This window comes from Salvelinus fontinalis, chromosome 11, assembly GCF_029448725.1.
Source record: "Salvelinus fontinalis isolate EN_2023a chromosome 11, ASM2944872v1, whole genome shotgun sequence".
Taxonomy (NCBI): domain Eukaryota; kingdom Metazoa; phylum Chordata; class Actinopteri; order Salmoniformes; family Salmonidae; genus Salvelinus; species Salvelinus fontinalis.
In genome coordinates, this window is record NC_074675.1 from 12,247,577 (window position 1) to 12,264,936 (window position 17,360).

Genomic DNA, 17,360 nt, shown 5'->3' on the forward strand with positions numbered 1-17,360 from the left:
GACCCAAACAGTTATAGACCTATATCCATCATGCCCTGTCTTTCCAAAATCTTTGAAAGCCAAGTTAATAAACAGATCCCGACCATTTCGAATCCCACCGTACCTTCTCCACTATGCAGTCTGGTTTCCAAGCTGGTCATGGGTGCACCTCAGCCACGCTCAAGGTCCTAAACGATATCATAACCGCCATTGATAAAAGACAGTACTGTGCAGCCGTCTTCATTGACCTGGCCAAGGCTTTCAACTCTGTCAATCACCGCATTCTAATTCTCAGACTCTTATTCTCAGCCTTGGCTTCTCAAATGACTGCCTCGCCTGGTTCACCAACTACTTCTCAGACAGAGTTCAGTGTGTCAAATCGGAGGGCCTGTTGTCCGGACCTCTGGCAGTCTCTATGGGGGTGCCACAGGGTTAAATTCCCGGGTCGACTCTTTTCTCTGTATATATCAATGTCGCTCTTGCTACTGGTGATTCTCTGACCCACCACTACGCAGACAACACCATTCTGTATACACTTGGCCCTTCTTTGGGCACTGTGCTAACATCCCTCCAAACAAGCTTCAACGCCATACAACACTCCTTCCGTGGCCTCCAACTGCATTTAAATACTAGTAAAACTAAACGCATGCTCTTCAACCGATTGCTGCCCGCACCCTCCCGTCCGACTAGCATCACTACTCTGGACGGATCTGACTTCGAATATGTGGACATCTACAAATACCTAGGTGACTGTAAACTCTCCTTCCAGACTCACATTAAGCATCTCCAATCCAAAATTGAATCTAGAATCGGCTTCTTATTTCGCAACAAAGCCTCCTTCCCACATGCCGCCAGACATACCCTCGTAAAACTGACTGTCCTACCGATCCTTGACTTCGGCGATGTCATTTACAAAATAGCCCCCAACACTCTACTCAACAAACTGGATGTCGTCTATCACAGTGCCAAAATGCTTTGTAAACAACATGTAACGGCATCCTGTAATGTAATATGTAACGGCTCTTCGTCTGAAGAGGAGGTGTAGCAGGGATCGGACCAAGACGCAGCGTATTCCGTGTTCAACATGATTTAATCAACAAGACGAAAACTGTGAAGACTTACAACGATACAAAATAACAAATGTGGCAAACCGATACAGCCCTATCTGGTGCAGAGAAAACACAGAGACAGGAAACAACCACCCACAATCCCCAACACAAAACAAGCCACCTATATATGATTCCCAATCAGAGACAACACAAAACATCTGCCTCTGATTGAGAACCATATTAGGCCAAACATAGAAACAGACAAACTAGACACACAACATAGAATGCCCACCCAGCTCACGTCCTGACCAACACTAAAACAAGCACAACACACAAGAACTATGGTCAGAACGTGACACAACAGGTGTAGACTAACAGTGAAATGCTTACTTACGGGCCCTTCCCAACAATGCAGAGATAAAAATAGAAAAGGTATTTTGTTAATAATAACACAAGTAATAAATACACAATGAGTAACAATAACTTGGCTATGTACGCAGGGTACCAGTACTGAGTCGATGTGCAGGAGTATGACGTAACCGAGGTATATATGTACATATAGGTAGGGGTAAAGTGACTAGGCAACTGGATAGATAATAAATAGTAGCAGCAGTGCATGTGATGAAAAGAGTCAAAGCAGTTCCAGGCATGATACACTAGCACCGGATGCCACATGGTGAAACACCGCTTCCCATTCATTTCAATGGAAGGAAAGTGGTGAGAAGCTGAGAGGGCGGGGGACCTTTGGGCGGTGCGAAGGTGGCATGGGAGGCAGTGAAAAATTTTTATGGGACTAGGAGTTGGCATCCTCTCTCACATTAAAACATATCTGCAGATGAAAGACAGATGAACAGAGAGAGTATGTTTAAGCCTTGTGTTTTTATTTTTTATTCTAACATTGTTAGTCATCATAATAATCAGGAGGTGAAATGCAAAATTTACCTTGAATCATTAACTCTGGGAATACTGCATCTCTATCTGTATTTCAATATAAAGTATCTCTTTAATAATAATTCCTGTTGACCTGACCAAGTGACCTCTAATCATGCTGTGCCCTCTAAGTAACCAGTTCAGATGCGGGAGGGGTTCACCGACACAGCTGATATAACCTAGAGAATTTATGGAGAAGAGAGGGATGAAGTGAAGGAGAGAAACTTGAGAAAATAAGGTAGTTAAAGAGAGTGTTCAACAGGAGTCTGTGTGTGCGGGCTCACCTGGTGTCCACACCACAGTAAGTGGCTGCAGAGTACTTTATGCTGAAAAACATGAACGGACATACAAGTACAAACAATATAGCATAGTTATAGAAATAATGAAGTGTCTTACTATTCTCCATGGTTGGCCCTCTTGCCTATTATTTGAAGGTGGAAGGAGCCACAGTTATACACCTGAGCCTGCTTACTGCACAACACAATCCATCAATCAGATTGATACATGGGTGTGTAGGTGTGGGTTATAGGGTGTCTAATTGTTCTACATTCTTTCAACATGGGTGATTTAAAATAGCCTGTTTTGTTTTTGTGCAGACATCACACCCTTACCTAAACAGCACCCTCGCCTGAGAAGTAGAAATCAAAGGGAGAGAAACTGGGAATTGAATAACTGCAGTTGACATAGCTAAGTAAATGGAATAATTCTCTTATTGCAATGTGAATGGCTCTTGAAAGAGACTTTGGTTGTGCATTGTGTAGTCTATAGTGTTGCCAGGAAACAGCTCCCTCTTCGAAGAAGTAGGTGAAGATCTCCCGCACATGGATTGCCTCTCTTGCTGCATTGTTGGACCCCATCCTTGAAACATCCTGTAGAGCAGCAGTCTTCTCCTCTGGCACACGGCAGCGAGCTGCAGATCCCCTCCTGGTCCTCGTGTCCATTCTCATGAAGTTATGCAGGACACAGGTAGCCTTCACACACCTGAATTCCTCCAGGAGGCAGTCCCAGATGGCCCTGGTCACCCAAGTTACACGTTAACTGTAGGCAATAGTTTTGAAGGAATCTTCAGTTACAAGGTATCTGTAGGAATATGGAAGACAATGTAATTATTAGACTTGTACGTCACCAGGTCAATGTGGATTACTAAAGTGATAACATTGATTTAACATGGATTTATAGATGCATGGGCACACATGTGCATGTGTAGCATGTGACAATAACAGGATCATATCAAGGATAGCATCACAAATAAATACATAAATACCACTTGAAGCTTGATGATGAGTTGACCATTTGAATCAACTGTGCAGTGCCAAGGCAAAAACAGAAATGTGCACCCCTTTGAGTCCCCAGGACCAGGTCTGAGAACCCCTGCTCTTCATTGGGACCTCTTCATATGTAGACAGGCCTTCATAGCTTTCTTTATCTGAGGACAGAAAACCTCACAAGAAACAGACTTCATTATAGTCATATTACACCGCACTGAATATTATGTTACTATTATCTCCATCCTCACTTCTAGGGACAGGAACTACACAAAAGTACCTGCCCTACCCAAAATAGCCTACTCTTTCACTGACAGTTGGTGCTGCTATCCTATCACCCTCCTCCATGGCTGTTAGCTAGCAACCTACAAATGCATTTGGAGTTTGTTTTTTCCAGTGATGAATACATCAAGATAGCTAGCTAATACGAAGTTAGGTAGATGGTGATATTTCATTCACTTAGCTAGCCATCTATACAGTATGTTAAGTTGGCTAGATAGCTAGCTAGCCAACTAGCTAGCTCATTTAGCAGCTCATTTGAGTTAGCCTGCACTGTAGCTAGTTAGCTAATAATACATATTTTTTTCATTTTCGAAAAGTATTTACTTACTTGAATAGGTTCTCCCAGTCACGTGGACAATTGGAAACAGGGCAGCAAAGTTTGTTTGTCAATAAAGAGTTTTCGAGGATATCACTATGTACCCATTTAATAACCAGACCTTCATACAAACTTGCTATGCTGAATTCTTGACACACAATCGAACATGCTGCTGGATGATGCCATATACTGCCAGCACGCCCACAAGTGATTTACCGCTATCTAGTGTACATTCCCCGTCAATGTAAATAATTTCTCAAAATCATCAGGGTTCTATTCTGGCCAAGAAGAGGAGATACCACAACACTACACAGGTCTTACAGTGTGTGAGGGGTGGTGAGGGTCATTCTGTTCCTCTGACCTACCCCAATTACATACTCTAACTGTCAGGACCCGGTGTGAGAAACAGTCACTAATAGTCGGCAGAACCCAGAAGATGAGGCAGACACAGCAGTACTAGTGACGGTGGTTTAATAAAGGAAAAAGATCTTCAGGCAAAAAATATAAATCCACAACGTCAAAAGTAATGCCAAGAGAAAAAATGAATATCCTCCAAGATACAAAGAAAATCCACAAAGTGGTAAGAACAGCAGGGAAAAAACAAACCTTAAAAGAATAATCAAAAATAAACAAGAACAAAACCAGAGTCAGGAAAATCCAACTTGAGAAACAAATGGTCACAGCATGGCTGGGGCTGGGTGCTAACATACAAACACAGAGCAAAGAACTGAGGAACACTAAGGGTTTAAATACCTACAAGGAAATGAAGCACAGGTGCAACTAATAACTAGAACAAGGGAAAAACAAAAGGTTCAAAAAGGCGCAATGGGGGCATCTAGTGACCAAAACCTGAATAATCCTGGCCAAAACCTGACACTAACATGTAAAACAATAGGTCAGTTGCTTTCTTTCATCTAGTAACTAATGTACAGCATTACATGTAAAAGCCCACTGTTAAGTAAACACTTTATTAAGCAATTGATCAATCAAACTATACTTAACTGCTTAAAGATTGGTGGTGCATGAACTTTTTATTTCATATTTAAAATGACAGAGGGATCACAAGACAAAGGTCATATTCTTTTAAAGTGTGGAATTACATTTCGTACCACGGCCCCCACTGAAGAATGACAATCAGCTAACCATTTTGGAGATTGACTTAAGAGATGATCAGAGGAGCAGAGTTTTTACCACCAGCATTATTACAGGGGCTGAAGTATGGATATAGTTTTTCAGTGAATATGCAACCAGTGTAAGAGTAGATATGAGACCTGGCCTCCACATCATAAAAGGACACCTGACCCTCCTCATAATCCACAAACACCCCCACCTTCTGGGGCTTCTTTCTCAATGAGAGGGTAACAGGGTGTCCTGCATTGGCCTTGTACTTATTCCCATTCCTGAGGACCACAGTCCAGTATCCATTTTGAGGCTTTAATATGATCTTTGCCTTCCTGTTGATGGACTCTCTGGCCACTCCTAAATCCCACTTAGTCTTCCCCTGGACCGTCACCTCATAGTAAAATCTGCCTGAGAAGAACCCCTTCTTTCCCAGGACACAACAATTAGAATCAAACCTTTCTGGGTTATCAGAGAGTTTCTTTAGTGTGCCTTCATGTCTCACTTGTTTCCAATGCTCAGAAAGGGTGAGTTTGGGATATGCTGTATCAGGGTCCAGAGTTACATCCACTGTCTCCAGCTGAATCCTCTTTAACTCAGCATCACACAACTTCCTCACCTCTCTCATAAGTGCCTCCTCAAGCTGAGATACAGCTCTCATCACAGTCCCTACACAAATTTCACCGTGAACACAGATCTCAGACCAGTCCTTGGTGTGTGGAGGGGTGCACAGAGATGGGAAGCTCTGGAGGAGGAGAAAGTGGTCCTCAGTGTGTGAGAGCTGCTCCAGCTCAGTGCTTCTCCTCTTCAGCTCATTGATTTCCTGCTCAAGGTCTTTAATGAGCCCTTCAGCCTGCCTCTCTGCTGCTTTCTGGTTTTCCTCAAACATCTCAATGAGCTCAGCCTGGCTTCTCTCAATGGATCGCACCAGATCAGTGAAGACCTGCACACTGTTTGATATCTCTCTCTGTGCCTCTTTCTTGCTGAGATCTACTAAGTGTTTGATCTCCTGAACCTTCTGCAGTCTCTTCTGGATCATCTGCTGCACTTCTGCCTCAGTCTTCCCCAGCTGAACCTTCTTCTCTTCATACTCTTCCTCTATAGGGACAATGTCATGAGCCATATGGTCTGTTTTGAAGCACAACACACAAAGACATGTCTGGTCAGTTCTGCAGAACAGCTCCAGGAGTCTGTTGTGGTTCTTACACGTCCTGTCTTCCAGATTCTCCACAGGTTTGATCAGCTTGTGTCTCTTTAAGGCTGCGACTCTCTGATGAGGCTCCAGGTGAGTCTCACAGTAAGAGGTCTGACACACCAGGCAGGACTTCAGGGCCTTGAGCTTCGTCCCAGTGCAGATGTCACATGGGGACTTCAAGGGGTTGAACAGGGCATTGATCTCGGCTGCTGGTGGCCTTCACTTCAACTGACTTCCTGAACTGAGCAGCCATCTCAGATATGAAAGTATTGATGCGAAGCACAGGTTTTCTATGGAATTTCTCCTTACACATTGGACACAGGCACAGGTCATTGCTATCCCAGTACTGTCTTATACAGGCCTTGCAGAAGTTGTGTCCACATGGAGTGGTGACTGGCTCAGTGAACACATCCAGACAGATAGAACACAAGAACTGGTCTTCAGACAGGAGACTGCTGGAGGTGGCCATATCTAGACAGATCAGAGGTGAAAAAATAAAGCATTTCCTGGGATCAGTTGGCTCTCTATAATACAAACTAATGACTAAACAGACAACTTCAGAGAATATATTTTGAACAGGGTAAATTTATAAAAAAATCTGACAATTCAGAAAGTCTAATGTGGATGTGGGAAAATGTTGACTGTGGAATTGGAATTTCAGTTGAACTTCTGAACTCAATGAATTGGTTCAAATGATCGCAACCAATCTTTTAAAATGATTAATTTCAGTGCATTTACCAGATTACCAGCCCATTTGAATATCTACTCAGGGTTTTCTAAAGCAAACAAGCTTCAGTTAGCTTCACATTGAAGCTCAGGATTCATCTGTACTATGACGGTGGATATTTCTTGCCCGGCTGCCGCTAACTCTAGCAGTCTTGTAACTGAGCGTGCATGTTGCACGTGGCTGGTCGAACGCCAAACTCTTTATTGAGACAATTTTGAAACCATCAATCCATGGGCAAGTCAGTGCTGAAATCAAAATGAAGGAAAAGTTATCAATAGCAGGCTATAGTGTGAAATAGGCTTTTAGAAGTGCAGTCTTTATTTTACTACTTATCGTAATGGCGTCTTTGGTGTGCTTTGATGTGCTTATCAATGCACTAGCAACTCCTATCGATAAAATAATTGTATTAAGTCATACAAAAATGTCAAAGGCATTTTCAAATGCATTCTGTCATCACTAAATAATGTGTTAGGTATTTTAACTTTTTGCAATTTTTTTATACACACAAAAAACATTGAATTAATAAAATATTGAATCAGTCAACTTCCTCAAATGAAGGGGATGATGATCCAATCTTTGCAAGAGGGAGGGAATCTGATTTCATTTGTCCTCAACTCGTGTCTCAGTCATTTCATTCAGGGTAAGTGGAGTTATCCTGCCCCGGAGCAGGTTAGTTCTTAAGGATTCATTGCCATAGAAATTTAATCTGGCTAAAAAGTGAGCCACTTTCGTATGACCGGTTATCCTGAGTTGTACTTATAGTTGACTAAAGTTACTTGGCCAACTCCTCAAGCCTGCTTTGTAGGATATCTCTCAGGTATCAATAAAAAGATACAATGAGCTGAAACGAGCCACCTACGATTCCCCACATGGTAGCTTCTTGTCATTGTTGATAGCTATCTGGCCGTGCAGAATCACAACATTGAAGTGCGTACATTGTTTTTGTGAAGTTGTCAGCTAACCCATCTATTTCATTGAGGGGAAATGCCTTTACCAAAGGGACAAGTGTTTAAAATTGCAATATGTAACTTTTTGGGCGACCCACAAAATTCACATAGAAATGTGAGTTATAGATTCATCCTAGATTTATACTTCTGTAACGGTCGTCTTGTGGTGAATGAGCGGACCAAGGCGCAGCGGGTGATGAATACATAATGAGAATGTATTAACAGAACGACGAAACACAAAAACTCTTTAACAAACTACAAAACAAATAAACGACGTAGACTGACCTAAAACATGGGAACTTACAAATACACGAAGAATGCACAAACAGGTACAGACTACAAACAAACGCTAAAATCCCGTGTGGTACGAACATACATACAGACACGGAAGACAATCACCCACCAACAAACAGTGTGAACAACCTACCTTAATGTGGTTCTCAATCAGAGGAAACGTAAAACACCTGTCCCTGATTGAGAACCATATCAGGCTAATAGACAATGAACCTAAACATAGAAACACATAACATAGAATGCCCACCCCAACTCACGCCCTGACCATACTAAACAAATACAAAAACAAGGAAAACAGGTCAGGAACGGGACAACTTCTCATTGAAAGCAAGTCTAAGAAGTGGTAGATTTGTTCTGTGTGTGCTATTTCTATACTATCGGTTTTGTACACCAACTTCAAACAGCTGAAAATACAATATTTTTGGTTATGGAAAATATATTTCACAGCGGTTTAGATGGTACACTGATTATCTACACTATACTTGCTTGTTTTGTCACAAATTGAAATTAGGCGAACTATTCGAATTTTTCGCAACCAGGAAACGGCTGCGAGATTTCTGTATAGTGACTCTTTAACAGATGATCAAGCTACAGTATGACGTGTTTAGTTGGCCAGGTTAAACTTTATCTACTCACCTGTGTTAATGTTGACCGTTCTTAAGATTATTAAGAGGCCCACAGCGATAGAAGACTGTAGCTGTGTACAGAGATTTCTGAAGAGGAAAACGTTTCCGTGCCTGATACATGTTTCTACACTTTAGTTTCATTTTAGCAAAGTGAAGTTACTCAGCCACTCCCAATACTGCTGTGCTGTTTGGCTAGTGCTCATCTTAAAGGAACAAATGTTATTTATTTACATAGGACTGGACTCTCGTTAAAATGGCACATTTTCCTGCTCTCTAATATCTCTTCTTGTCACGTTCCTGACCTATTTCTGTTAGTTTGTTGTATGTGTTAGTTGGTCAGGACGTGAGTTTGGGTGGGCATTCTATGTTTTCTGTTTCTATGTTGGTTTAAGGGTTGCCTGGTATGGCTCTTAATTAGAGGCAGGTGTTTGGCGTTTTCCTCTAATTGAGAGTCATATTTAGGTAGGTTGTTTCACAGTGTTCGTTGTGGGTGGTTGTCTCCTGTGTCAGTGTTTGTCGCACCGTACGGGACTGTTCGGTTTGTTTTTGTACATCGTCATTTTGTGTAGTCTATTTTCCCTGTTCGTGCGTTCTTCGTGTTTAATGTAAGTTCGTCTTCCATGTCTGTCTACTCCGTTTGTTGTTTTGTTAGTTATAGTGAAGTTCGTGTTTTTTCGTCTTGTCTTTAAATAAATTATGTGTTCACAACCCGCTGCCTTGGTTCCATCACTACTCCTCCTTTTCGGTTGAAGAGGAGGAGGACTACCGTTACACTTCTCTTCTGTTCTCTATTAAATAATAGCCTTCTGCTCATATAGTGTGAATAGTGTTACCCGTGTTTCTGTATGAAATAGCAGAAAAATTGCTGGTGGAGTGAGATCTGTCCTTCCTCTAAGTGGTGCATTAGTAGTGACTAGGACACTGGACGGGTCAGTAAGAATTCACACCAGACTATCAGGCATAAGTTCCACAGTTTCAAGTGCCACAGGACAGTAGTCAGCTGTATGCACCAAACTACGTATTTCATAATTGCAAGAAGCAAACAAACACTGCCACAAATTCCAGCGAGTCAATCACACATACCAATGTATGAAACACATCACTTTTCATCACTATTTATGTTTCATTTGCTGAAATCTGAGATGCAACCTTTTATACTTTTAAAATGTTTTTTACCAAACGTGCTTACCTGTAGCAGAAGCACACACACACCAATTTTAGTAACATGCATTTTAATTTCAAAGTGAGTATTTCACCAATGCCTTAGTGATTTTAGTGCCTGGATTTCTCTGAGTAGGCTCCATGAATAGCCTAGATGTTTTGGAGAGCTGACCATCAACATGGTTATTTCAAGGTTATAACAACCTCATTTTCCATGACAGTGTGTGTGTGGGCTGGAGAGAATGCTGGCAAAACCCACTGCATTTTAATTAACCACTACATAACATTGATATGCATGTACATGCATGGAGCAGAATCACTCCAAGGTAAATCTTTTGATATTAACAAAGGAGGACAAATTGTGTCCCACCCCCAGCCTTCAAATCATTAACAGTACTATAGAGGCCAGTACTGATCAAAACATATGCTGGTCGATTTATGATCACTGTTTTCTATCCATTTGAGCATGTAGACAAGGCTTTGAGAGAGTAGTAAATTACCGGCATGTGCTGTTAAGTGTGCATTGGACGTTGAGAGATTCCTGTTGCAAGCTTGAAAAAGGACGTCAAAATGGATTCTGAAAGTGGTCTTCTAAGAAATGGGATAAAAAGGGAGAATGTAATCAAAATGAAGGCTTATGTGGACAGCGCTTAGTCCTTTTAATACCATTGTGCAATTTCAGTTTGTATTGTCCTTACGTCAGCTTGACTCAGTAAAATTGGGCATTAATTTATTCTGTAATCTTTGCCTGCCAAGAGGATAAAAACAACATTGTTTAAGAATTCTCCCTATACGCAGAGTCTGACAAATGGTAAATCAGAATTATTTTGTACTATTTTTTTTCTGCTAGGCTTTCCATCTACTTTATATGTATGTTCCCTATAACTTTGATTCACAGTGCCTACCATGAGACAGTATACACAATAATAATTATATTCATGAAGTTACTAAAGTTGACTACCCCTTCTCTTCGGTAGTGTAATTCAACACAATTCAACTATAAAAAGTAGCAAAGGTAGCAGGAAACAAAGTTGATGAGATGCTGTCACTGTTGTTGCTCTGATGCACTGTGGGAAGGTGTGGGCCACCTAAGTGTGGATTGCACATTTGAGAAGTTAACGTACCTCAACCAATGAATAATATCACACTCATTATCTTGATTCTACGTCATACTTTTGTACTCTCTGTAGGTTCTCTGAATAAGGCTCTCTTCATTGCACACTGGTTTCCACATTCAACACAATCAAAGTCAGAAGTTAGTGTAGCCACACATCACATAACACAGTGCCATTAAGCTTGGGTACAAATAAGAAAGCTTGTTCCACAAAGAGTATTCCAGCAAAGATGAAAGAAGACAGGAACGCTCCGTATAAATGAAGCAAAACCGAAAAAACAACACCAAACACATTATGGAATTGAGAGAACATGAGACGATTCGTAAAAAGAGCACGTAGCGTTTAACTATAAAACACCTCAGACGTAGGAAGTGCTTCATTATAGATGAGGGTCTGAGTGAGAGATATGGCAGAGGGGCCTCCATCTTGGTCTAAGCCTTTTCCACCTTATCTGATTAGCCCAACCTAAATGATATTAATTGTTGATGTGATATCCCCCAGTTCGCTCCGCGGACGGACGACTAAATGAATCATCCCACCCCCTTTCTCTCCTGATGACTTATCAGATCTGACATATTTGTATGATAAATGTAATTACGTTTATATTGGGCCTCCACTGCTGTCTGCTGAAGGAGATCGCATTACTCATTCATTTGAATGATTCCCCTTCATTTAAAACAAAGCAACTTCATTCTGGAAGGTTCAAAAGAGTTTGATATGTTTTTCTGCAGGAATAATATAATAATTAAGGGAAGAGCTGGGTTGAAACTTCTTTGGGAAACTTTGGGTTAAAATGCTTGACCACTCAACATTCTTTAAGCATCCAGTGAAAGAGTCTTAAGCTGAATGACAACACTAAGGTGTTGACCTTTGCTCATTATTTGCCATACAAGTTCTGTACACCCAGAGGCATGGCAATGGCTACAGCTAAAAATAAGAGTGACCTTTTGGTATGAGTTAGACCGAGATACTTTAAGTACACTCTCTGGTAAAATAATATGAACCAAACATGTCAAGTACAGGAGGATTTCATTGCTATGCTTCACATGGGAATACCTTCCTGAATATGGATTATATGTCCTCAGTCTATTGAAGTCTGAACTATTGACCCAAACCACATTTAGTCACTGATCCAAGTAATGTGGACTCTGAGATAATGTCAATGATCTGTGACATGAATGTTTAATGACCTATTATGTATCTTAATTATGAACGACTGAGACTGGTTTGTAATTGTCAGAACAGCAGCGTGTTGACCATTTCAAGAAGAAGAAAAAATGTCTTATACCAATACTATGTGTGCAAAATCAAGTTACTTTCCCAACAAACTTGGACTTTGAAGTAGAACATGGCCTTCTTTAGAGGATAAGGTTGTTAGCTGGCATCAGTACAGGCTGTTCTCAAGCCAAGGCCAAGTCAGTGCCCTTAAAATGCCAGACAGAGAGGAGGGAGAAAAGGTTTTGGCAGATTTCTTGTTAAATGAAATCTCTAAACAAACACAACGATAAATCCCACTTGATGATAAGTGACGTATCTACAGCAAACTCCAACAAGGTTGTTCGGTGAGTAGGTTCATAGTGAAGGCGGCAAGTAGCCTAGCAGTTAGAGCGTTGGGCCAGGAAGTTAAAGGTCACTGGTTTGAATTCCCGAACAAAGTGAAAAATCTGTTGATGTGCCCTTGAGCAAGGCACTTACCCCTAATTCTCTCCAGGGGTGTTGTACTACTATGGCTGACTGGTTAAACCCACACTGCATCCATCCGGTGTATGTGACAATAAAACATATATTTTTTCATGATTATTTGGGTAATGCTCTGTAGGGGAGAGTGGGGTAAGTTGAGCCACCCTTGTTTCTAGGAAACCATAAACAAAATTAATTATGTGACCAAATCTTTAGGAAGAGGTCATCATTTCATGGACTCTGTGAAGGAAGAAACAACACTGAAAAAGTGGTGAGCAAGTTAGGTCCAAAAAAGGGATTTTCACCAAGTCACATGAATTGATTGTGTTCAAAGTTTCTTCATGCATGTTTCTAAACAAATGTAAATACTTTTTAAGATGAATCAGTTGGGGTCTCTATAAGCTTCAATATGAGGTCCTAAACCTAGCATGAATGTGCATCCTTGTAGCTGTGTGGGCTAATATAGTAATAAGGTAATAAGGTAATATAGGTAATAAGTTGAGCCGATGGTTGAGCCAATAGCAAGCTGATAAAAATGTACGATTTTTTCTTCCCAGACGTAATGGAAGGTATTATCGCTGTGATATGAGCTAACAACAGGGCCTATGTTAATAGCGTTTAAAAAAGTGTATGCTGGCCTGTGTTAAAATATGCCTAAAATTATTAGAAGACAAAAAAAGCGATTGTGATTGTGTTGAATTGTGTTGCGGAAATAAAGATAGACATGGTTTTGAAAGGGTAGTGGTAGTATTTTATTCAGTACAGAAATGTGTAGGTGGTTTAACTTACCCTGTCTCACGGCTCGATTCACAACAAACCCGTGAGGACAAGCTATGTTTTCAAAACTGTAATGTTTACATGAATTCTGATCATTTCCAGGGATGTAGATATCTTTTGTTAGAAAGAATACTATATTTCCCTTGTTGGAGTGATGATGAATGTAAGCATGGCTCAACTTACCCCACTGTCCCCTTCTGTAAATAGAAGAAAAGAGGTTTGGAGACAAGGGGAGGATCCCTTCTTCAGCGACTCCAGCTGGGTGGTAAACGCGGAGTAGGGTTCTGTCCGCCTCTCTCTATCCCCTCTTGAGTCATCAAATTATCATGATTAACATTTGACTGATGAATAGAATGAGAGAAGATCTCTTTTAAGGGCCCTGATTTTAAAACAAAGTTCTTAAAAAGTTTTGCATAAGGCCTATAATAGTCTGATGTGTCCCCCACAGTATACAAGGACACGGAGGCATGTGTATTCTAAGAAGTGGTGAGAAGAACATGGAAATGGAGTGGCCTTTAAAGGTAATCCAATGTTAGCAATCCAAATGAAGGATATCTTTTTTAGGGACAGGAGAAACGGTATCTGGGCCAACCTATATTTCCACCAGTATTTTAGAGGAGGATACTGTCTGCAATGGGAAAAAAAGGTCAATGAGGTGCAACAGTCCACTCCCATTTTGCAAATACATCCCAAAGTTCTCCATAATCCACCATATCCCAAGTCTCATTTTAAAAGGTCAGGCATACTCTAGACAGCTCAGTCATGCTCGGTTAGACCCAGAGTGCATAAGAAATGTTATCTAATTCAGAGTCATATTTTATAGATTATTAAAAATGTTATTATAATACTTGTGATGAAATTTAAATCTTTCCTAAGCCATTCCAGGATTGGAGTCCTGTGGTCGTTCGCATTGCACAGAGGAGAGCTGGTAAACATTGCTTTGTTTGAACTAATAAGGGTACTCTAGCCTGTGTCATGTTCAGACCCATTTTGCCATAAGGTGAACGTATTTTAATTCGAGAGCTTGGGACAAAAAGGTTCTATCTGCAAAAAGTTGATTCTGAGATAATTGGCTTTAAAGTTCCGAACCCTCATTGGTTTGAATGGTGTCAGCAATTTGCATCTTATATTCTTTTGAACTTAACAACATGAATTGGGGTGTTTAGAGTATTATATAGGTAGAGAACATTGAACAGAACAAGGCTATGGCAATAACTACATTTTCACTAAAATGCAGATAGAACCTTTATAGTCTAAAGCTCTCAGATTACCAAAATACACACATCATTCATGGATATCTAAACTAGTAACTTCCCTGATACATGTGTAAATATTGTACTATAAAGTGTGCCTTCCTGTATAATACTTATGCTAAAATGTTTATTTTATTCTGCTGAGCCATTTACTTTATGTTCATATTCTCATATTTTCTTATTTATTCTTTTTGTTGCATTGTCGAGAAGGAACCTGCAAGTAAGCATTTTGTTGGATGTGAATACCATGTGTATCCTGTACATACGACATAATAATTAAACTTGAACTTCATTTAGTAGGTTTTGTCAAGTCAAGGACAAGCAAGCAGACCACAAACAATTAAAAACTCTAAACCTGTCACGCCCTGACCTTAGAGATCCTTTTTATGTCTTTATTTGGTTTGGTCAGGGTGTGATTTGGGTGGGCATTCTATGTTCTTTATTTCTATGATTTGTGTTTCTATGTTTTGGCCGGGTATGGTTCTCAATCAGGGACAGCTGTCTATGGTTGTCTCTGATTGGGAATCATACTTAGGCAGCATATCCTGCGCCAGCTCTGCGCACTGTGTCTCCAGTGCGTGTCCACAGCCCAGTATGTCCTGTGCCAGCACCCCGCAGTTGCCGGGCTAGGGTGAGCAACCAGCCAGGAAGGGTGGTGCCAGCTCTACGCTCCTGACCTCCAGTGCGCCTCCTCGGCCCAGTAAATCCTGCGCCGGCTCTACGCACAGTGTCTCCGGTGTGCTCTCACAGCCCAGTGCGTCCTGTGCCAATGCCCCGCAGTTGCCGGGCTAGGGTGAGCATCCAGCCAGGACGGGTTGTGCCTGCTCTGCTCTCCAGACCTCCAGTGCGTCTCTACGGTCCAGTGATGATCCATGGCACGAAGCCTCCAGTGATGATCCATGGCACGAAGCCTCCAGTGATGATCCAGGGCACGAAGCCTCCAGCGACGGTCTCCAGTCCGGGACCTCCAGCGATGGTCTCCAGTCCGGAGCCTCCAGCGACGGTCCCCAGTCCGGGGCCCGCGACGAGGGTCCCCGCACTAGAGGCGCCACCAAAGTGGAGTGAGCCAGAGGTGGAGCGGGGTCTACGTCCATGACTACTACGTCCATGACTACTGTCATGCCCTGACCTTAGAGATCCTTTTTATGTCTCTATTTGGTTTGGTCAGGATGTGATTTGGGTGGGCATTCTATGATCTTTATTTCTATGATTGTGTTTCTATGTTTTGGCCGGGTATGGTTCTCAATCAGGGACAGCTGTCTATGGTTGTCTCTGATTGGGAATCATAATTAGGCAGCATATTTTGCCACCTTAGGTTGTGGGATGTTGTTTTTTGTTAGCTATACGTAGCCCACGGAACGTGACGTTCGTTGTTCTTTTGTTGTTTTGTTTGGTGTTCGGATTTAATAAAGAAGCATGAACATGAACCACGCTGCATCTTGGTCTCATCCTTCCGACGAGCGTTAAATAACCGGACACACAAAGATCCCACCTCTACACAGGTATTTCAGGGCCTTGGTAAAACAAAAAGAGACGCTTGCAAGGCATTGACAAAAAAACACTCCTCTCTATTCAAGGTCTATTTTAAAAGCCTCCTACTCCCTAGCAGAAACAGCAGAAGAGATGTTGGACGTATCCGTGTGGTAGTAGACCGAGGGCGAAGTCAAACATCACACACTACACAATCTCACTGCATTGACCTAATGGGCCGGAGACACCTCCATTTGCCACGGCTTCGCCTGCTGGTCCCTCAGCTTGGACAGGGGTGTTGACTTACAGCTGATATGAATGAGGTGAAAAGCCCCCACACAATACAGTGATTCTATGCTAACGGCCATGGATTGAACCTGTGACTCATGCCAGCGCTCCATTAGAGAAAGCACAGTGGGGGTGGCCGGCCATGACCAGGTCTCGCTAAACGGCTCCCAGAATGCCCGTGGGATGTTCTCCGGGTTTAGAGTCTCAGAACAGGCAGGGGAGGTTGATTTCTGAATGACAACAGGATTTACAAGTGAATATAACTTTATATAATTATATTGGTGATTCACATAGCGAACGTGATTCACTCATAAGACGTGGTGTATCTTTTCATAGGTTTTCTATTCATACTGTAATGACATTTAGTATGAACGGAAGTCTACAAGACTGTTGTCATCTGTACAGGGTACAAGCCTTTTGCCTATCCAAGGAGGTTGTCACGATCGTCTTGACAAGAGAGAGAGGACCAAGGCGCAGCGTGTGCAAAATACACTGCTCAAAAAAATAAAGGGAACACTTAAACAACACAATGTAACTCCAAGTCAATCACACTTCTGTGAAATCAAACTGTCCACTTAGGAAGCAACACTGATTGACAATAAATTTCACATGCTGTTGTGCAAATGGAATAGACAAAAGGTGGAAATTATAGGCAATTAGCAAGACACCCCCAAAAAAGGAGTGATTCTGCAGGTGGTGACCACAGACCACTTCTCAGTTCCTATGCTTCCTGGCTGATGTTTTGGTCACTTTTGAATGCTGGCGGTGCTCTCACTCTAGTGGTAGCATGAGACGGAGTCTACAACCCACACAAGTGGCTCAGGTAGTGCAGTTCATCCAGGATGGCACATCAATGCGAGCTGTGGCAAAAAGGTTTGCTGTGTCTG

The 17,360-nt window shown here is 41.8% G+C and overlaps 1 protein-coding gene across 3 annotated transcripts; it reads right to left on the reverse strand.

The window, feature by feature from the left end:
* Window positions 1-4,980: 4,980 nt before the first annotated feature.
* On the reverse strand, window positions 4,981-6,604 carry LOC129864788 (E3 ubiquitin-protein ligase TRIM39-like). Of its 3 annotated transcripts, XM_055937081.1 has the most exons (3): window positions 6,359-6,604; window positions 5,892-6,309; window positions 4,981-5,786 (listed from the first exon to the last, which is right to left on the reverse strand). In XM_055937081.1, the coding sequence occupies exons 1-3, from the start codon at window positions 6,602-6,604 to the stop codon at window positions 4,981-4,983; spliced, it is 1,470 nt and encodes a 489-aa protein (XP_055793056.1). The 3 variants fall into 3 exon arrangements, with proteins under 3 accessions (XP_055793056.1, XP_055793055.1, XP_055793053.1); XM_055937080.1 differs by having other exon boundaries at window positions 4,981-6,309; window positions 6,365-6,604; XM_055937078.1 differs by having other exon boundaries at window positions 4,981-6,309.
* Between the last annotated feature and the right edge of the window lie 10,756 nt (window positions 6,605-17,360).

Coding starts and splice junctions, on each gene's coding strand:
- LOC129864788 (XM_055937078.1), bottom strand. CDS start 6,604: ATGGCCACCTCCAGCAGTCTCCTGTCTGAAGACCAGTTCTTGTGTTCT. Junction 6,310..6,358: donor AGTTCAGGAAGTCAGTTGAA/GTGAAGGCCACC, acceptor AACCCCTTGAAG/TCCCCATGTGACATCTGCAC.